Raw genomic sequence first — 19,283 nt, 5'->3', positions numbered from 1 at the left:
AGCAGGAACCTACAGTTTTGCATGTGTCTCTTCTTTTATCCTTTTATTATTTTTTTTTTTTTAGGTTTTTGCCATAGAGCAAGTGCACTTCCCCAAGAGACAGAGGAAAGTGAGAAATCACCCACCTAGGGCGGATGGCCACATCACAGTCCCTTCTCGTCCTTTCTCTTTTTGGGACTTTAGGCATGTGTACACATGCACCTAGCATGATTGTCAAGCCACTGGGTCCAAGACTCGAAGGTGCAGGACTCAAACGGCAGTAGGTCATGTGGGAGTCCAGAGCCTTAACCACCATGCCACCTGCTGGCCCCTTCATGTGTATCTTTCTGGTGTGAGACCCACAGCTTGCTCAGTGACCTCAAAATGGTTCTGGCCCCACTTCTTTGTGGTTCCATCTGATGAGAAATGAAAACTGGCCTTACTGTCCGGGCAGAGGCAGGGGCAGACAGAGGCCCACATTCCCACCGTTCAGAGTGGCCTCGAGGAGAGAGCCACAAGTCACTCCTCTTTTCTCTCCACAGTGAAGTTCCAGGTGACGACACAGACTCAAGCCCTGAGTTTCCTGCTGGGGTCCTCGGCCTCCCTGCACTGTGGCTTCTCCATGGCACCCGGCCTGGCTCTCCGCAGTGTGGAGTGGCGGCTGCAGCATAAGGGCAGTGGCCGGGAGGTGTACAGCTGGACGGCGGGCCAGAGCCAGGCCAGGCGGGAGGGTGCCACGCTGGATCCTGAGCAGCTGCACGCGGCCGGGGACGCCTCCCTCACCCTGGCCGGCCTGACACTGCAGGACGAGGGGGCCTACATTTGCCAGATCACCACGTCTCTGTACCGAGCTCAGCAGATCATCCACCTCAACATCCAGGGTGAGGCTGGGCCTCAGCTAGCCCAGAAGGGAGATTCCTATCGGGGGTGTTTTTCCAGGTTGGGGTCCAAACACAAAGGCAAGAGTTCCTAAGAGGCAGACTGCACTCCCATGGCCTCAATGACTTTTTTTTTAGAGAGAGATTTTTGCTATAGGGTTTGTTTGCTCTCCAGAGACAAAGAGACAGAAAGGAAGAATCATCCCCGCAGTCCCTTCTCCTCCATTCTCCTCTCAGGATTTTGGGCGGGCACTCATACGCGCTCAGTGTGAGTTTTAAGCTGCCGGGTCCAGGACTCAAACTGCAGTCAACTATGTGGGAGTCCAGCGACGTATCCATTATGTCATCTGCTGGTCCCCCCAATGCCATTTTTATCCTGCCATCAGATAAGGGGTCCCACTGGACTCACATAATTCCATCCAGAGAGGCCCGAGCCACCTGCTGCCCGCCCTGGCTGGCTCCAATCCCCAGTCCTGGGCCACGTCTTGGGGAGCAGCAGCAGCAAGCCCAGGCGGTGGCGGCAGCTGGCCAGGAGTATCTATCACCGACGTCCTCTGAGGTCACAATTAAGCATTATGAGAGCAAGTCGACCTCCAGCTGGCTTGGCCGTTACTTTTCTGTGCCCTGCACCAGGTGGGCCCCTCGCCCCGCTGTCCTTGGGACATCACTGAGGAGGAACCTTGTGTCTCCACAACCCACTTCAGGGCCCCTCTGCTGTCCCCAGCCGGACCCCTCTGGAATCTTACTCATACTCCCCATTCTTTTCCAGCTTCCCCCAAAGTACAGCTGCACCTGGCGGACCAAAGGGTGCCACCCACCCTCATCTGCCGCATCACTGGCTATTACCCTCTGAACTTGGCAGTGACGTGGACCCGAAAGGAGCAGGGTGGAGCCCCAGTCCAAGTCTCTGGCGCCTCCTTCTCCAGCCTCAGGCAAAGCATGGCGGGCACCTACAGCATCTCCTCCTCCCTGACGGCAGAACCTGGCTCTGCAGGCGCCACTTACACCTGCCAGGTCACTCACGTCTCCCTGAAGAAGCCCCTGGAGGTCAGCGCCCAGGTTGTCCCACCAGGTACTGGAAGTGTCCTCCTTTCCCCACCTCCGTACTCGGGAACAGCTCTCCTGCCTCCAGCTCGTCTGTGGCCTGTTCTCCCACAAACTTGCTCACAGTCCCGGTTCATCATGCCTCTGCCCCTGGCTTCAGCCTTTCAACGCGGCAGCCTCTTCGGCTTCCACACCTCCCTGGGAGCTCATGGCATCCCAGCCTGCAGGGTACCAGCAGTGTGCCTGGAGCTAGCGATCAAGGTTGGCTGTCTCATCCTGCACTCTGAGAGCATAGTCCATTTACAGAGACCAGCCTAGGCAGGCATAGAAGATGACGCAGAGGTGGCGTCTGAGATGAGTTAGCCAGCTTAGAGAAGCGGGCGCTCCAGACAGACAGAAGGGCACTCGTGAAGGCCACATTTTAAAACCGCCTAGAGTCTGGGAAGTGCAGGTGGTTCGGCACAGCCAGAGCTGATGGTGCATGTGGAAAGGGCAGGGGCGCTGACGCTCCAGAGCAGGTCTGTGTGCTGAGCATGTACACGAGCCAGGCGCTGTACCCAGCGCTTAGAGGCAGGCTCACCCGTGGCACAGCCTCAGTGACAGATGAGCAAGCGGGCACTTGCAGATGGTAGGTAACATACCGAAGGCCAACTACCAGAAGTGGTAAAAACAGAAAATGGGGAAAAAAGGCAGCCTGATTCCTTTACAGGCCTAAACCCTGTCGGCCTTCAAGCTGGAACTTGATCCTGAAAGCCACAAATGTTGTTAGAAGCTCTAAAATGGGAAAGGGACAGCAGGGAATCAGCACCGTGAAGTGCACGTCCGAGAGACCCGGGCATTATCGGCCGCTGTCGGACTCGGCTGCCCTAGAGCTCTGTCTCAGCTCACATCAGTCCCCGGTTACTGCCGAAACTCGCGTAACTGTCAACAACTAACCTAACCTAACTCTCTCTTGCAAAGCAGTTTCAAAATGCTGTCCTGGGGGGAACCAGCAGTTAGCGTAATGGCTATGTCGCTGGACTCCCACGTAGTCGACCATGGTTCGAGTCCTGGACCCGGTGGCTTAAAACTCACGCCGGGCGCGTGTGCGTGCATGCCCAAGATCCCGAGAGGAGAATGGAGGAGAAGGGATTGCGGCGTGACCATCCCCCCGGGGGGTGATTTCTCACTTTCTGTCTCTATGTCTCTCTCTGTCTGGAGAGCGCACGCGCCCTATAGCAAAAAACTTCTCAAAAAAAAACAATGCTATCCTGGGGTCAGCAGGTGGCGTGGTAGTTAAGGCGATGGACTTCCACATAGTCAACCATGGTTCGAGTCTCAGACCTGGAGGCTTGCTTTCTCACTTTCTTTTTCTCTCTCTCTGGAGAGTGCACATGTCCTATAGCAAATTAAAAATGTGTAATAAGAAATAAAATTTTTGAATAAATTAATTTAATTAATAAAATACTGTCCTGAAGGGTGAGACGGAGAGGATTCTAGGTGGAGTAACACAACCATCTGCCTGCCTCGAACACGCACATGCTCTTCTCTGCCTGAGCCCTGGCTCCTGGGTCAGGACACACAAGCACCTGCTCCTCTGCTCCTCCCCAGAATGGACGCGGGCATAGGCCCAGCCACTGACTCCTGCCCACCTTGTTGTCCCCTACAGAACAGAGACCAATTTTCGGGGTCATCCTTGCCAGCAGCCTCTTCCTTCTCGCACTGTTGTTGTTCCTGAGGCTTACAAGATAGCACGGTAAGAGAACAGTGGGGGCCAGCAGGTGGCATGGTGGTTAAGGGTGCTGGACTCCCAGATGGCCGACCATGGTTTGAGTCCTGGACCTGGTGGCTCGCTTTCTCCCCTTCCCTCTCTCTCTCTCTGGTCAAATTAATATAATAAACAAACAAATAAATAAAGTTAAATAAATAATTCATTTTTTTAAAAAGTATTTAAAAAAACAGAGAGAGAGAATAGCGGCCCTCAGCTCTGGCCCTGACCACCTCCCCACTCTAACCAGGGCCGAAGCCCAGATGTCCTGTGTTCCAGCCAGCCCGCCCACTACAGCCCCGTGCCTTGGGGTTACCCCAAGGGAAACCAATGTCAGCCCATTTTCTTCTAGCCCCCCATCGATATCTGCCAAGACTCTGAGGCATTCTGGGAGGCTACTCTCCTTGGAGGAAAAAGGAGCCGCGTTCTTCCAGGACACTGAGTGGAGTCACGGCACTGGGGGAGTCACAAAGGCACCCCGGTCCCGGGCTCTGGCCCTGCAGGGCCTCTGCTGCCTTCCCCTGGGGAGACAACGATGAGGGACAACAGGAGGCAGGATGTCTGTGACACCGAAGAGCCAGAGCTGCAGAGGCAGGAAAAGGAACCGGGAAGAAATGGAGCAAGGAGCAAGTGAGGCAAGGGCTGGGCCCCCACTGCGACCTGGACTTTGTCAAAATAAAAGCCCCAGTACCCACTGAAGCAAAGCTCCCGACTGGCATGTCTTCCTCTGCGTGGGCCCCACCGGGCCCCACCCCAAGCTGTGCTGCTGCGAGGCCCTCAGAAACACCTGGGCTCGGGACCAGCAGTTGGCGTAATGGCTATGTTGCTGGACTCCCATGTAGTCGATTGCAGTTCACCTCCTGGACCCGGTGACTTAAAACTCATGCTGGGCGCGTGTGCATGTGTGCCCAAGATCCCAGGAGGAGAACGGAGGAGAAGGGATTGCGGTGTGGCCATCTCCTCTGGGGGGTGATTTCTCGCTTTCTGTCTCTGTCTCTCTCTGTCTGTCTGGTGAGCGCACGCGGCCCTATAGCGAAAACCTCTCAAAAAAAGAAAAACACTTGGGCTCCATCTCACTGAATCCCTGAGCAGGTAAGGCCCCTCTGGGCGGCTGGGCTTTGGGATGCCTGCGCACTCTCACGCCCCCAGCTGCGGGGAGAGTCCTGCTCATTTCTAACTTGTGCCTGGTCCACACAGAACTCAGCATAAGAAAACTGTATATGGGGGCCAACAGGTGGCATGGCAATTAACGGTGCTGGACTCCCACATGGCGGCCACGGTTCAGGTCCCAAATCTGGTGGCTTGTTTTCTCACTTTCCCTCAGTCTCTTCTGGTCAAATTAAAGATAATAATAATAATTAATAAATACAGTAAAAAACAAACAAACAAACAAACAAAAAACCCTGTATTATGGGGCCAGCAGGTTTAGGCACTGGACTCCCACATGGCCAACTGTGGTTTGAGTCCTGGACCTGGCAGCTTGCTCTCTCACGTTCTCTGTCTCTCTCTGATGAGGATGACAGAGAAGAGGGGGTGTTCACCAAGGCCTCATCTGGGCAGGCCGAGGGCCCGGCGGGAGGTAGCTGGGAAAAGCCTGAGAAAAGCTGCAGCTGTTTGCCAGCCTGAGATGCCCGCTCACTTCCTGTCCTCACTTCCTCTTGCTTGTTCCAGCCAGAGCAGGGCTGCTTCAGGTACGAACACGGAGCAGAGCCCACTTCCTCTGCAGGCGCGGGGCCCTTTAATCTCCGTGAAGGCGCATGCAGGCAGCCCTTCCAGCCTGAAGCAACATCGAATACTAAAAGGAGACAAGGAGACGGCTCTCCCTCCTCCCCCTCCCCAGTTCCTCCAACCAAACAACCACCAAGTCGGTTTAATGGTAGGAATCTGTATTTTTTTGCTTTTGTTCAGAATACATGAAGTGGGTAGATATGCCACATGCCTTTGGTGAAATACAACCGTTAGTAGTTTATACAAGTATGAGATCGGGCTAGGAAAAAAGACACAGAGGTGATGACAGACACACGGTGGAAACCCACATCATCTCACGGCAAACCGAAGAAGGGGATGTGGGAAGCTGGCTTCATTTGACTGCAGAGTCCCGGGTGTAGCTGCACACTGGCTCATGCGTATGGGTGGTGGCAGGGAGCGGGGAGAGCAGACGACAAGGGTACAGGGTGGAGTGAGAAAGAAAGTGGAGGGGCTGACACGCCGGAAGGAACAAAGCCAACTACATGTGGTGAGCCTCAGAAGGACAGAAACCCAAGAAGTAACTCCCAGGACAGGGCTGGGTGGGCCAAGAGGGGGATTTGCTCCAGCCTTGGTTACTTCGAGGACAGTGGTGGTTCTTCTCCAGCGGGGACCCCCTGAATTAGGCAAGGAGGAGGCCAGAGGAGAGTGAAGACCTTCGAGGGGCACAGCTGGGAGGGCACACTGACTGCTTTCTTCCAGCTCTTCCGTCCCGCCCTGGGGCAGGACGAAGGGAATGTGGGAAAGAGGGGCGAAGGGAAGGGGAGGATGGTGTCACACGTGAAATGCTGCTGCATGGAAAGTGGCATCCAGACCCCGCCCAGCGTGGCCTCGGCTCCTCCTGCAGGAGTACAGGGCGGTGGCTTCCCGCTGTTTGCGGCCAGCCCTCCTCCCCTCACCCCGGAGCTCAGCAATAGCCCAGATAGGCTGAGCAGCCCCCTCCTTGGGCTCCGCCGTCCGTATGCACGACCATGCGAAAGGAGGGAAAGAAAGGTGGCAAAGTGGAACCCAGATCAGCAAAGAGGGTCGGAAAGGGGGACACATTGAGGGGAAAAGAAAGGCGGCTCTAGATGGGAGGGCCCCACGACCGACCGGCACAGACTGGCCCGCCTCCCGCCCCGGGACCCCGCCGGGGCTACTGGCCTTCTCCCAACCCTTGGGGCTGGCCAGGACACCCTCCTCATCCCTGTCTTTGGTGAATACACAGGCGAGGTGGTGGGGAAAGGGTCCCATGGAGATTCAGGGATCCTCACTTCTAACACCTCACGCTCCTTTGCCAACAGGAAGGGAGGAGCGGGACTCCTGATAGTGACAGGGAACGTGGCGGCTCTCGGGCCCGAGTCTCTCCGTCACTAACAGGCGTTCTCTTTACCTATGCCAACAAGGAGTTCATTGACAGTTCCCAACTCGGGCTAGATGAGATTATTCTGTGCCCCCTGGAACAATACAGAATGCGACAGTAAACATGAAGAAGAGGCAGCTCCTTCCAGTTAGAAGCATGAAGGGCTGCTTCGAGGGGGGAAATGGGTACCTGGTATGTTCCCAATTAATGGGTGTTTGCTCTCTGGACCTATGGAGAACAAAGTGAAAAGGCTGCAAGATCCCCGAAGACGCAGAGAATCTTGGACTAGTGGATCAGAAATAACTGCAAAAAGGGCATTATGCCAGGACCACACTGGACTTTGGGCCAACCTCCAGGACCCTCTTCCGGCGTGGCAGAGGAGGAGAGCTGCGAGTGACCAGGTGGCGCTCAGAGAGCTGTGCTCTTCCCTGTTCCAGCCCCTCCTGCCAGGGCCAGGCCCTTCTAGGAGCCAACTCCCTTCTCCGCCCCTCATCTGGGCACTTCACCTCAGCCCTTCCCCTTCCCTGGCTTTGGGGGAACTGAAGTACATACGAAGGGGGCAGGGAGGAGGTGCCAGCCGTTGCTCCTCAGGCAGTGACTTCAAGACTGAGCCACGAGCAGCATTTCTAGTGTGGAGGGACAGAGTGCAAATGAACGCAACAGAACGGGAGCCATGGGTGATGGAGAAGCCTGGGCTGGGCGGGAGGGAGGCAGATGGGGAGTGTGCTGAGAGCAAACAGAGGGACAGGGGCATGAGTGTGGATGGCAATGGAGAACAGGGGAGGGGTGGCACATTCTTAAGTAAAAAAGTAGACTGGACACAGGAACCAGGAAGTCCCAGACGGAAGAGAGAAAGAGACAGGAGAAAACGAGAGGGCAAATTACATCGAGTTACGAGACAGTCAGGTCTTTTAGCTGTAGGCGCCCGTTCCCGTGGTCTCCCCCGACCCAAGCCAGTGACAAACAGCACGGCCTACTTGCTCAGAACAGCAGGGGCGTCTCCCCGCGATGCCTTGCAGGGGGGAGGTCAGTCCATCAAGGAAGTCCCTCATCTTTGCCCTTCCTCCCCCCCCAAACCAGGCGATGACCCCACAGCAGTGGTCTCCATACCTCAGTCAGAGCAGCCCCACTCCCCAGGCAGGCAGGCAGGCAGGCAGGGCTGGGGGAAGATGCCAGGACCTTCCCCCCTCTTCACCCCACCAGCGACCTCAGCGATACTTACTTACAATAACTACCACGATGATGGCACAGATAGCTCCCAGCATGATCATCATCTGAGGAAACACGGACAGAACGTGAGCCCTTGGGTGTGGGGAAGGAGGGAAGGAGCCAGGACTGGAGATGAGGGAGTGGGACTTAGAGACCACACGTTCCCCCCCAGACCTGGCTGCCTCTCAGAGGCCCCGCCCCTCGGCTTCCTAGAGGACCACAACTCCTCAGGCCTGGAGCTTTTCAGAAACACCAAGGACCTGCAGCTGGTTGCCTTCTGCTTCCCCCCCATTGCCTGGGAGCTTCCAAAGGAATTCCAAAGGAATGCAGACTTTGGCTTTTTAGTCAGTTGGTTAGGTCTGCCTCCCCCCCAAAAAAAGTATTGTTGATTTCATCCAGTACTGTTTTGTTTGCTTTTTAATTTGCTAAAGGACACATGCGCTCACCAGACAGAAACATGGAGAGCAAGGACAAGACAGTGAGAAAGCAACCCTTCTGTAATCCCTCCTCCATCTTCCTCTCAGGAGTTTGGGCATGCATGCACCCGAAGCATTTCTCAAGCCACCAGGTCCAGGACTCAAGCACACAATTGGCCAGTTGGGATCAGCCACCTTAACCACAGCACACCATCAGCTGGCCCCAACTGGTGACGTTTTCACTGTAAAGTGTTCAACTCATTCCTAGAAGCTGCACGTGCTTAAACGTATATCCACCCAAGCCACTGTGTTGACACTGGTGTTGACACTCAATGTCTGAGGAAGGGTGAGATCTTTTGCAGGAGACTTCTTTGGAGAAAAGCTACGAAACTACCCACTCCAAACTCCTCCGGCATAGCTTTCGCCCAGTTGTTCTGAATCCTCTAGCCTACCCTGGTGGCCAACAGAGGAAGTGCATCTCAAGAAGGATGCGGCTTTCCAGATTTCCTCCCCAAAACTGCAAGCCGCAGCGGGAAGGAATGTAAAAGCTGCAGGTTTTCGTGCTTACTACCAGTGAAAGCACGGGAAGAGGAGGAAGAAGGGGGAGAGGACAAGAAAACGCACCTTGCAGTTTTTCCACCAATACTTCCTCTTTAGCTTAGCGGCACTGCTCTCAAATTGTGACGCTCCCGCCTGTAAGGCGTCAGCTCGGTCATCCAGCTCTGACAGCTTCTGGTCCCTCTCTAGGACCTTGTCCACATTCACACGCATGATGTCCACCACCTGAAAAGGGGAACAAAGTGGCTAAGAGTCCTGTTGTAGACAGGAAAAGGATGACGGCCCGAGTACCACAAGTCTGGACCTCCGGACACCAAAGGATGCTCGGCCTCCCAGAGCCTTTAACTACCTCCCTACAAGAAAGAGGAGAACAGGCGAGATGTTCCCTTCTGTTTCTAAACATTGTGATCTGGGAACTCAGAGCAACGGGGGTCCACCTACCTCCTCCACTTGTGCCTGGGTTTGCTGCAGTCGTCTGTTACTGGTCATGTTAGGAGGAGGGCCAGGGGGACCCCCTCCTGGGGCAGCCCCTTCTGCCCCTTCGGCGGGTGGTTGAGCTGGAGCAGACCTGTGGAGGGAAGTGGACAGAACACACAAAGTAACCAGGCCAGGAAAGGAACGGCATCCTCAACCCCACCCCTAGCACTTCTGCTTAGGTTACATGCGGATGGAAGGGAGTCCGGCTCCGTGGCCATCCCGAAGGGGCGACGCCACATAGGGAGATGCCACGTAGAAGCAAGAAGCTAAACAATGAAAGATCCTGAACATGATACACAGATGGGGCTCAGACACATCCCAGATGGATTAGAGGACCTTCTTGGGGCTGTCCTCTGGCCTAAACTCAAATGCATCCTCGGGGACAATGGTTACAGGAACCAATGTGCCAGCCTTGGCCAAAACGGCATTTTTCTGTCAAAAGGCTTTCACATGCAGTAAACTGGAAGAACCCAACCCCAGACAGGAGAAATTCAGAGAAGAGTCTGAACCCTCAGCATAAGAGCATCGGTGGGACCCCAACACTGAACAGGAAAGGACAGAGCAAGCTCCAGGGCCTGCTCAAACAAGGAGCAGCACATCAGGAGGCTCTAAGGACAACCTGGAGAACAACCAAAGGCAACGTCTATGTAGGTGGAGTGAGTCAGGACTGTTTGTTTTGGCAGAGAAGATGAGGGTTTCATTTAGACAGACGCTGGGCCCAAAGCAATTACATTAGTTATGGAAACTGTTCCAAGAGCAGAGACAGGAGGCAAATAGTAATAATAATAATGCTAGAAATAGTGCTCCGAGTACACGCATCATAGACGTTCTGTCCCTTCCTTTTCTAGATTTGGCGGAGTCTCAGGAGACTCCCCTCGTTCCTTACACCCCTTGGTTTCGCTACTATACACAGGAAAAGTGCGCTTCTTCAGTACCACTCTAGGCTCAGGGACCCCTTAGTCTCAGGAAGGAGTAATCGACCATGGTGTGTCAGATAAACTCCTCAAGCCCCAACACAGGGAGGTGAAGTTCACGTCCTAAAGAATTCCCAGAAATCTAATGGAAGGCACGACATTTTCTCTGACAAGGAAGAACCCACAGGCAGGAGGGACACCTGTCAAATTTGATGGAGAATATAAACTACAAGGAGAAGGCCTCACGCCAAAGCAGAACTTCACGAAACATATCTGGCATGAAGAGTCCAAGAGGAAATGCTCTAGAGACCAAACCATCACGAATTCACTAAAAAGGCCACCCTGACTAACTGCAATAGGGCCAATCCCCAGAAGCGCCTCCTCCTTAACTAAGTAAATTCTTTCCGTCTAAAAAGAGAGACAGCTCCCTTATTCACACTACACTAGCAGATTACACCTGCCCCAGGCCCACGTAAGGAATCTCGTTCACATTTCCCTCTACGGGGCCACGGGAGTCGGGACTCCCGCAATGCTACTGAGCTAGCTAGGCACTCCGGTTCCCGACTGGAGGGGGAAATTCAGTGAGTAGGGAGCAGCCGGTGCTGGAAGCAGTCCAGGATGGTGGCACCAATGACAAGATTAAGGTCAGCGATCTTGTGATGCCCTGCCAACCACCACGCTTTCTACAGTTCCTTTCGTTCATCCCACATGGACGCTATCTGTAATAGTATCGCTCAGCGAAGGAGGATTCCCTTTCCCTAGAATGAAAACTAGACTCTTGGGGGCTAGTTCAAAATGCACAGGATACCATACACAGATTAAAGACCACAGAAATCAAAAGGAAAAATTGAAATGACTATAAAGCATGTGAGGGTCCCATTTCATTGATTACTTCTTCAGAGCTGGAGACCCTGAAACAGTCAAATACCCAGGGATAACCGTAACCTTTATGTAACGCGAGTGAATCTCCCCCTTTAATGCCACTAAGAGAAGCGACACCAGTACACCTAGGACCTATTTGTCTAGCCATCGCTCTCCCAGGGGATCTCGGAGAGTGAAGCTGAAGATGGCTGAAGACTAAACAGTGGGAGGAAGGGGCAAGGCTCAGCTCTCCCCAGTTCTCCTCCAAATCCTTGGCTAAGACTCGAGGAGAGGAAAACACTTCCTACACGGGTGGCCGGCGCGTGGGATCACAGCCACGGCCTCTTGAGTCTTCTGAGCCGTTCACCCGACTCTGGAGAACTGGCAGGTAAGTTTCTGGAGCTTTGCGCACTGCCATGAGGCGGATAGTGAGGGAAAAACGCAAATCCAGAGTTTCCAGGAAGTTACTAACTGACAGGACACCCAGGACTCCCAGAGACTCTGTTCAGACTCAGACGACATAAAGGGCCTTCGAGTCCCTGCCCGGCTGTTCCATGCCCCCTTCGCCCTCTCCGGGGCTGCACTGAACTGGGAGACCAGAATAAGGTGCCACGCAGACAAGAGGAGAGAGCGCAAGGAACGTGGGACCCCTGCGCCCCTGCCCCGCCCGTAGGTGCCAGGTGAGGCTGGTGTGGGGATGGGGTGCTGCCTGCCTCCCCGGAGGGTGGCCCGGTCTCGGTGCGGCGCGCGGTGGAGCTTTCCAGCGTCGCCGCAGCTGCTGCAATGCGCCATTTTCCGTCCCGCAGAGTCTGGCGCTCGGGTGAGAGTTGGCACGGAGGTGTCGAGCCTCCACACCAGAGTTAACTTACATTTTTCTGATAGAGGGAGTGACAGTCCGTCTCCTCTCTGGAGGCTGCGGCAAGACACCCGGCGGTGGGACGCTGCGGCTGAAGCGGACGGAACTGCCGAGCTCCGCCTCCCGCTCACAGACAGGATCTCTAGCTGCGGTGGAATCTACTGCAGTTGCCGCGCCAGCCCGGCTCTTTATTAGCGATGGCCACGCCCCCGGACAACATTGACAACCCCGCGGCCCAATCCATGCCCAGGACAGTAGCCAAGTCCAGAAGTGAAGCCAAGTTTCAGTCCCAGCCCAACCCCGTCCCTGCAAGTTTACCAATCACAGCTCTCCTCTCATCCCGACCCCAGAAAGGAGCGGGGGGTTGTGAGGAGGGCTCGATGACCAATACAGCTATACTTTGCTTACCAGTTGTGCTAAGTGACGGAGCGGGTCGAAATGTAGGTCCGCCCCCTGGAGGGCGGTCCCAAAATTTGAGTGAAGCCAATCGCGGAGCAACTTCTGAAGCCTGTGCCCGCCCTCCACACGCGCCGAGGGCTCCAGCCAATCGCACGTTCCCGCCCACAGCAGTGGGCGGCCCCAGCCGGCAGAGCCAGGACCCTGGAGTTGTCCAAAGGCGGTGGTGGTCCCGCCTGTGTGCGCAGAGCTGGCGAACGGACCCGGCTGGCACCTCGTCCCACTTACTCGCTCACACAGGCCGCTCTGGGTGTGCAGGACCCATATGGCAGAGCCGCAGCCTCCCTGTGCCAAACCCCGTGGGGGGGATATCCGTGGGACCGCTGCGAGTACAAAGGTCCATCCATTTATTTCAGGGTAGCCTGTCCTAAATTGAGCTTCTCCAAAAAACTGTTCCTCCTTCCCCTCCCACGGGTTACCACCTGCACGCAGCTGGCCAGGCCAGAAACCTGGAGAGGTTAAGTGAGAAAGCAGTCATAAGGGGGGTGGCCACGACACAGTCCCTTCGCTTCGTCCTCCCTTTCGGCTTTTGGGCAAGCAGGCACATGCGCCCGTCTGTCCAAGACGCAAGGTCCAGTCTCCAAACTCCCAGTTGGTCCAAGCCACTAGCTGACCCCCTTCTTAGTATTTTAATAATTCTGCCAGGGGCCAGCCAGTGGCGTGGTGGTTAAGGGTGCTGGACTTCAATATGACCGACTGAGGTTCTCGTCCGGACCTGGCAGCTTGCTTGCTCCCCCGCCCCGCCCCCTCACGCGTGCGTTCTTTCTCTAGTCAAATTAAAATAAATACAATTATTTTAAAATAATTCTTCAAAAATATTCGCTCAGTATTTTCACTGTTATCCCTTTCCTGGACCCCATCAGTTGTAAAACTCACCATTAAGTTGTGTTCTGCTAAGGAAAAAGGTTGCAAATAAACTGTGGTGATACTTTCTTACCATTTAAAGCTCTTACTTCAGGTGCCAGCGGGTGGCATGGTGGTTGGGGCACTGAACTCCAACACGACCCACCACAGTACAAGTCTTAGACCTGGTGGCTTGCTTTCCCATTTTCTCTCTATCTCTCTCTGGTGAGTGCACATGTCCTATAGGAAATTAAATAAGGGACCAGCAGTTGCCGTAATGACTATGTTACGGGACTCCCATGTAGTCGACCGTGGTTCAAGTCCTGGACCCAGTGGCTTAAACTCACACCAGGTGCATGTGTGTGTGTGTGTCCAAGATCCCGAGAGGAGAATGGAGGAGAAGGGATTGTGGCGTGGCCATCCCCCCCTGGGGAGTGATTTCTCACTTTCTGTCTCTCTGTCTCTCTCTGTTTTTCTGGTGAGTGCACATGCCCTATAGCAGAAACCTCTCAAAAAAAAAAAAAAAAGAAATCAAAATAATAATAATAACAAATAAAACTAAATAATTCTTTTTTAAAATTTTATTTAACACTAAAACTGTAGGCTTATAGATCTGTATTATATTTGTATTAGATACGCTTGTGCATACGTTAAAAGGAAAATAGAAAACAAGAACATGGCAGCAATATCACTGAATGTTCACAAAGACCAATTGGTAATGATTCATTTTTTTGACTCAGTCTCAGACGGCTGTGAATTTCCACACGATGTACTCCGAGTGCCCCATCCAGGGCTTTAGTGATGCAGCATTTCCTGAGCGTTTCTCTGTTTCTGGAGTTTCCTCCAAGTTCAGACACCATTTTGAGAGTTTTGATGCTTATGAAGCAGGTATGACAAATACGGGATGACTGCTCTCTGACTAATAGCTATAATAAAACACTCCAATTAGAAGATGTTAAAATGAAACAAAAAGTCTCCTAAAACTAATGAAATACAATATCCGGTTTCCAATCTTGTTTTTCCTCATATCCATCACCTAAGAAATGACCAAGGTGATCTATTCAAAGGTCACAACCCCACTTAAAATCCTTAAACAACTGCTATTAGACACATAATATGTTGATCATCTGTATTTATTCCATCCTCCCTCTGAAGCCATATCAAAATGATAATCTGTAAACCTTGGAAACAAGTTACAAGCCCTCACAGTCAAAAAGAATGGGAAAAAACATTTCTAGCATATACCCACCTCCTCTCCCCTGCAAAAATTTAAAACCTCAATTTAATCCTTAAACAACTGCTATTAGACACATAATATGTTGATCATCTGTATTTATTCCATCCTCCCTCTGAAGCCATATCAAAATGATAATCTGTAAACCTTGGAAACAAGTTACAAGCCCTCACAGTCAAAAAGAATGGGAAAAAACATTTCTAGCATATACCCACCTCCTCTCCCCTGCAAAAACTTAAAACCTCAATTAAAAAAACAAGACATTTTAAAACTTTTTTTTTTTTTTTTGGAGTGGTTTTGCTATAGGGCACATGTGCTCACCAGAAAGACAGAAAGAAACAGAGAGAGGAAAAGCGAGAAATCACCCCCCAAGGGGGGATGGCCATGCCACAATCCCTTCTCCATTCTTCTCTTGGGATTTTTTTTTTCTATAGTGCGCGTGCACTCGCCAGAGAGAGGGAGAGAGAAAGAGAGAGAGACAGTGAGAAATCACCAGGGGGGATGGCCACGCCACCAGTCTCCTTTCAGGATCTTGGGCATGCACGCTCATGCGCCCGGCGTGAGTTTAAGCCACCAGTCTGGGACGCGCACCGCTGTCGACTACGTGGGAGTCCAGCAACATAGCCATTACGCTAACTGCTGGTCCCCTCTCCTCTTGGGATCTTGGGCACGCACGCACAAGCGCCCGGTGTGAGTTTAAGCCACCAGGTCCTGGACTCAAACCGTAGTCGACTACATGGGAGTCCAGTGACATAGCCATTATGCTAACTGCTGGTCCCTTAAAACTTTTTTTTAAGAATCATTTAGGCATCAGCAATTGGTGTAATGGCTACATCGCTGGACTCACAACTACACCACCTGCTGGATCTGGCCCTGGAAACTTTTAATTTCTAAATAATTGTAGATTCACAGGAGGTTGCAAAAAGAGAGAGGAAGAAAGGGAGGGAGGGAGGGAGAGAGGAAAGGGAAAAAGAATAAGTTTAGGAAGTTTCCCTATACCCTCTCACTCAGTTCAGGATTTTTGGTAGAACAAAAAGTTTGTAATTTGAGTATAGTCCAATTTAATAAGGCATGAGGTTTAGGTCAGTATTCATTTTTATTCATTTGGAGATTTTTTGGGGGGAGGGTGGTTTTGCTTTTTTTTTTTTAGCCTATGGATAACAGATCGCTACAGCATCGTTTAAAAAAGCAATCCAATTCAGCAATATATAAAAAGGACATGACAAAACTGGGCTTATTTTAGGAGTGTAAGGTTGGTTTGATACTTGAAAATCAATCACTGTAATTCACCACATAAGAAGAATGAAATAGGGAAAACTATATGACAATAGCTCAACAGATGCAGAGCATGCACTTGATGAATTTTAAAATCAACTCATAGGTAAAAAAACATTCAGCAAACTTCGAAGACAAAGGGAACGTCCTTAATTTCATAAAGAATACATATTTTAAAACCACAGCAGGGGCCAGCAGGTGACGTGGTGGTTAAAAGCACTGGATTCCCACATGGTTGACTGCAGTTTGAGTCCTGGACCTGGCAGCTTGCTTTCTCCCTTTCTCTCTCTGTCTCTCTGGTCAAATTAAGATAAATAAGTAAATAAAGTTAAATAAATTTTTTTTTAAAAAAAACAATTCTTCCACCACCAAATTGCTTTCACATCTTTGTGAAAAATGAGTTGCTCCTGGGTAAACCAGTGGCAGGGTGGTGAAGACGGCTGGACCCTACGCGGCTGACTATGCAGTCAAGTCCCAGACCCAGTGGCTGTGAAGCACGCCATATCTGGGCAGCCCAAAGAAAATGGAGGAGAACGGATTGTGTAGCAGCCATTCTCCTTAGAGGGCACGTTCTCACTTTCCCTCTGTCTCCACATTTCACCCTATAGCAAAACTTAAAGATAAAAATTTTTAGGGACCAGCAGTTAGCGTAATGGCTATGTTGCTGGACTCCCACTTAGTTGACCACAGTTCGAGTTCCGGACCCAGTGGCTTAAACTCACACCGGGTGCGTGTGCGTGCGTGCCCAAGATCCCGAGAGGAGAATGGAGGAGAAGGGATTGTGGCGTGGCCATCCCCCCTGGGGGGGGGGTGATTTCTCGCTTTCTGTCTCTCTGTCTCTGTCTTTCTGGCGAGCACACACATCCTATAGCAAAAAAAAAAAAAAAAAAAAAAAACAACTCTCCAAAAAGAAAAAAAAGATAAAATTTTTTAAAAAATCAGTTTCTCCTCTGGCAAATAAATGGGCCAGCAGGTGTGGTGTGGAGGTTAAGGCATGGGATTCCACATGGCTGACTGTGGTTCTAGTCCTAGACCCAGTGGCTTCAAAATCACTCCAGGTACATGTGTGTCAGTGCCCAAAATCCCAAGAGGAGACGGGAAGAGAAGGGATCATGGCATGGATACCCTCTTCAAAGGTAATTTCTCACTTTCTCGCTCTTTCTCTGTCTTACTCTGGCAAGTGCACACACTCTATAGCAAACTATATATATATGTGTGTGTGTGTGTATAATATATACATATATATGTGTATGTATAAATCATTTGTACATATATCTAATTGGTCACTGGCTACAGTGGTGCATGCCTGTGGTCCCAGATACTAAGAAGATAGAATCAGGAAGATGATGAATTCAAAGCCAGCCCCAGGCGCCGTCTCTAAAAACAGGAAAAGAGGGGCCAGCAGTTGACGTAATGGCTATGTCACTGGACTCCCATATAGTCGACTACAGTTTGAGTTCCAGATCTGGTGGCTTAAACTCACGCCGGGCGCGGGTGTGTGCGTGCCCAAGTCCCCAGCGGAGAACAGAGGAGAAGAGATTGTGGCATGGCCATCCCCCGTGGGGAGTGATTTCTTGCTTTCTGTCTCTCTGTATCCTGTCTTTCTGGCAAGTGCATGTGCCCTATAGGAAAAAAATCTCAAAAAATTAATTAATAATAATAAAAACAGAAAAAGAAAGAGGCCAGTAGGTAGCATGGTGGTTTGGACACTGGACTCCCATATGGCCAACCACAGTTGGAGTTAAAGACCTGGTGGTTTGTGGGAACCAGCAGTTAGCATAATGGCTATGTCGCTGGACTCCCACGTAGTCAACCGCGGTTCGTGTCCCGGACCTGGGGGCTTACAACTCACGCGCTGGCGCCGGGCACATGTGCGTGCGTGCCCAAGATCCCGAGAGGAGAATGGAGAAGGAATTGCGGCGTGACCATCCCCCCTGGGGGGTGATTTCTCGCTTTCTGTCTCTCTGTCTCTCTCTGTCTGTCTGGCGAGTGCATGTGCCCTATAGCGAAAATCTCTCCAAAAAAAAAAAAAGTACAGAAAAAGAAAAAGCAGGTTGGCATGTTTGTGCAGTCTGTTGCCGGACTCTCCATTCATTTCGTTGATCTATGTGTTTAGATCCCCCAAGGCCATACTCTATTGCAGCTATGTAGTAATGTCAGGTAGTTTTGACTACCACTTAATTCTTTTTCAAATTGTTTTTGCTATTCTATGTCCTTTGTCTGAAAGGGCATCTTAAAAAAATGTATGAGCTGCGGGGACCAGCAGTTAGTGTAATGGCTATGTCACTGGACTCCCATGTAGCTGACTGTGGTTCAGGACCTAGTGGCTTAGACTCACACCAGATGCATGTGTGTGCGTGCCCAAGATCCTGAGAGGAGGAAGGAGGAGAAGGGATTGTGGCGTGGCCATCTCCCCAGAGGGGTGATTTCTCGCTTTCTGTCTCTCTGTCTCTCTCTGTCTTTCTGGCAAGTACATGTGCCCTATAGTAAAAATCTTTTCAAAAAAACCAAAAGTACCGAGGGCCAGCAAGTCACGTAGTGGTTAAGGCCCTGAACAGACCCACATGGCCGACCACAGTTCGAGTCCCGGACCTGGTGGTTTGCTTTCTCACTTTCTCTCTCTCTCTCTCTTTCTGGTCAAATTAAAATGAATGAATGAATAAATAAAATTAAACAAATAATTCTTTCTTTAAAAGTACTTTAAAAAAAAATAGGTAAGAACCCAAACTACCCTGGAGAGGGGACTGCTTAGAAAATTGTCACCAGACTTGGGAACCAGCAGTTAGCGTAATGGCTATGTCACTGGACTCCCACGTAGTCGACCGCGGTTCACGTCCCGGACCCGGTGGCTTAAAACTCACACCGGGTGCGTGTGCGTGCATGCCCAAGATCCCGAGAGGAGAATGGAGGAGAAGGGATTGTGGTGTGACCATCCCCTCTGGGGGTTGATTTCTCGCTTTCTGTCTCTGTCTGTCTGGCAAGCACACGCTCCCTACAGTGAAAACCTCTCCAGAAAACCCCCCCAAAAACCGAAAATTGTCACCAGACTTCATGACCTAATGATGACAAGAGTTGGATCCCACGTGACCGACTGACCGACCACACAGTTTAAGTCCTGGTCAGGCACCTTGAGAAACATGAGGTGCATGTGTGTGTGCTTGCCCCAAATCCCAACAGATGGATAAAGTAAAAACAAGGGATTGTACTGTGCCCCCACTGGAATTTTATTTTATTTTTTTGGGGGGAGAGGTTTTTGCTATAGGGTGCATGTGCTTGCCAAAAAGACAGAGAGACACAGAGAGACAGAAAGCAAGAAATCACCTTCCGGGGGAATGGCCATGCTGCAGTCCCTTCTCCTCCATTGTCCTCTCGGGATCTTGGGCACATGCACACACACACACACACACACACACACACACGCATCTGGCGTGAGTTTAAGCCACTGGGG

General features: G+C 51.7%; 2 protein-coding genes across 5 annotated transcripts in view; one reads left to right on the top strand and one right to left on the bottom strand.

The window, feature by feature from the left end:
- TAPBPL (TAP binding protein like) overlaps positions 1-4,352 on the top strand; it is a 9,558-nt gene extending 5,206 nt beyond the window's left edge. For both annotated transcript variants that reach the window (XM_027769223.1, XM_006170828.3), the window contains exons 4-7: positions 522-860; positions 1,627-1,929; positions 3,550-3,636; positions 4,001-4,352. In XM_027769223.1, the coding sequence (XP_027625024.1) occupies positions 522-860; positions 1,627-1,929; positions 3,550-3,632 (725 nt within the window). In that variant the 3' untranslated portion in view covers positions 3,633-3,636; positions 4,001-4,352. The remainder of the gene's footprint in view (positions 1-521; positions 861-1,626; positions 1,930-3,549; positions 3,637-4,000) is intronic.
- A 1,161-nt stretch (positions 4,353-5,513) lies between these two features.
- On the bottom strand, positions 5,514-12,328 carry VAMP1 (vesicle associated membrane protein 1). Of its 3 annotated transcripts, XR_003548290.1 has the most exons (7): positions 12,041-12,328; positions 9,361-9,487; positions 8,986-9,144; positions 7,959-8,010; positions 7,289-7,362; positions 6,926-6,964; positions 5,514-6,830 (listed from the first exon to the last, which is right to left on the bottom strand). XR_003548290.1 is itself a non-coding variant. In XM_014585138.2 (6 exons), coding segments are annotated over exons 1-5 (366 nt in total). In that variant the 5' UTR covers positions 12,043-12,328; the 3' UTR covers positions 5,514-6,964; positions 7,289-7,336. The 3 variants fall into 3 exon arrangements, 2 of the variants coding, with proteins under 2 accessions (XP_014440624.1, XP_006170889.1); XM_014585138.2 differs by having other exon boundaries at positions 5,514-6,964; XM_006170827.3 differs by having other exon boundaries at positions 5,514-7,550; positions 12,041-12,307.
- Positions 12,329-19,283: the final 6,955 nt, after the last annotated feature.

This window comes from Tupaia chinensis, unplaced genomic scaffold (genome assembly GCF_000334495.1).
Source record: "Tupaia chinensis unplaced genomic scaffold, TupChi_1.0 Scaffold149011_1, whole genome shotgun sequence".
Lineage (NCBI taxonomy): Eukaryota > Metazoa > Chordata > Mammalia > Scandentia > Tupaiidae > Tupaia > Tupaia belangeri.
Note: the sequence above shows the minus strand (reverse complement) of the source record. Positions and strands in the feature narration are given on the sequence as shown.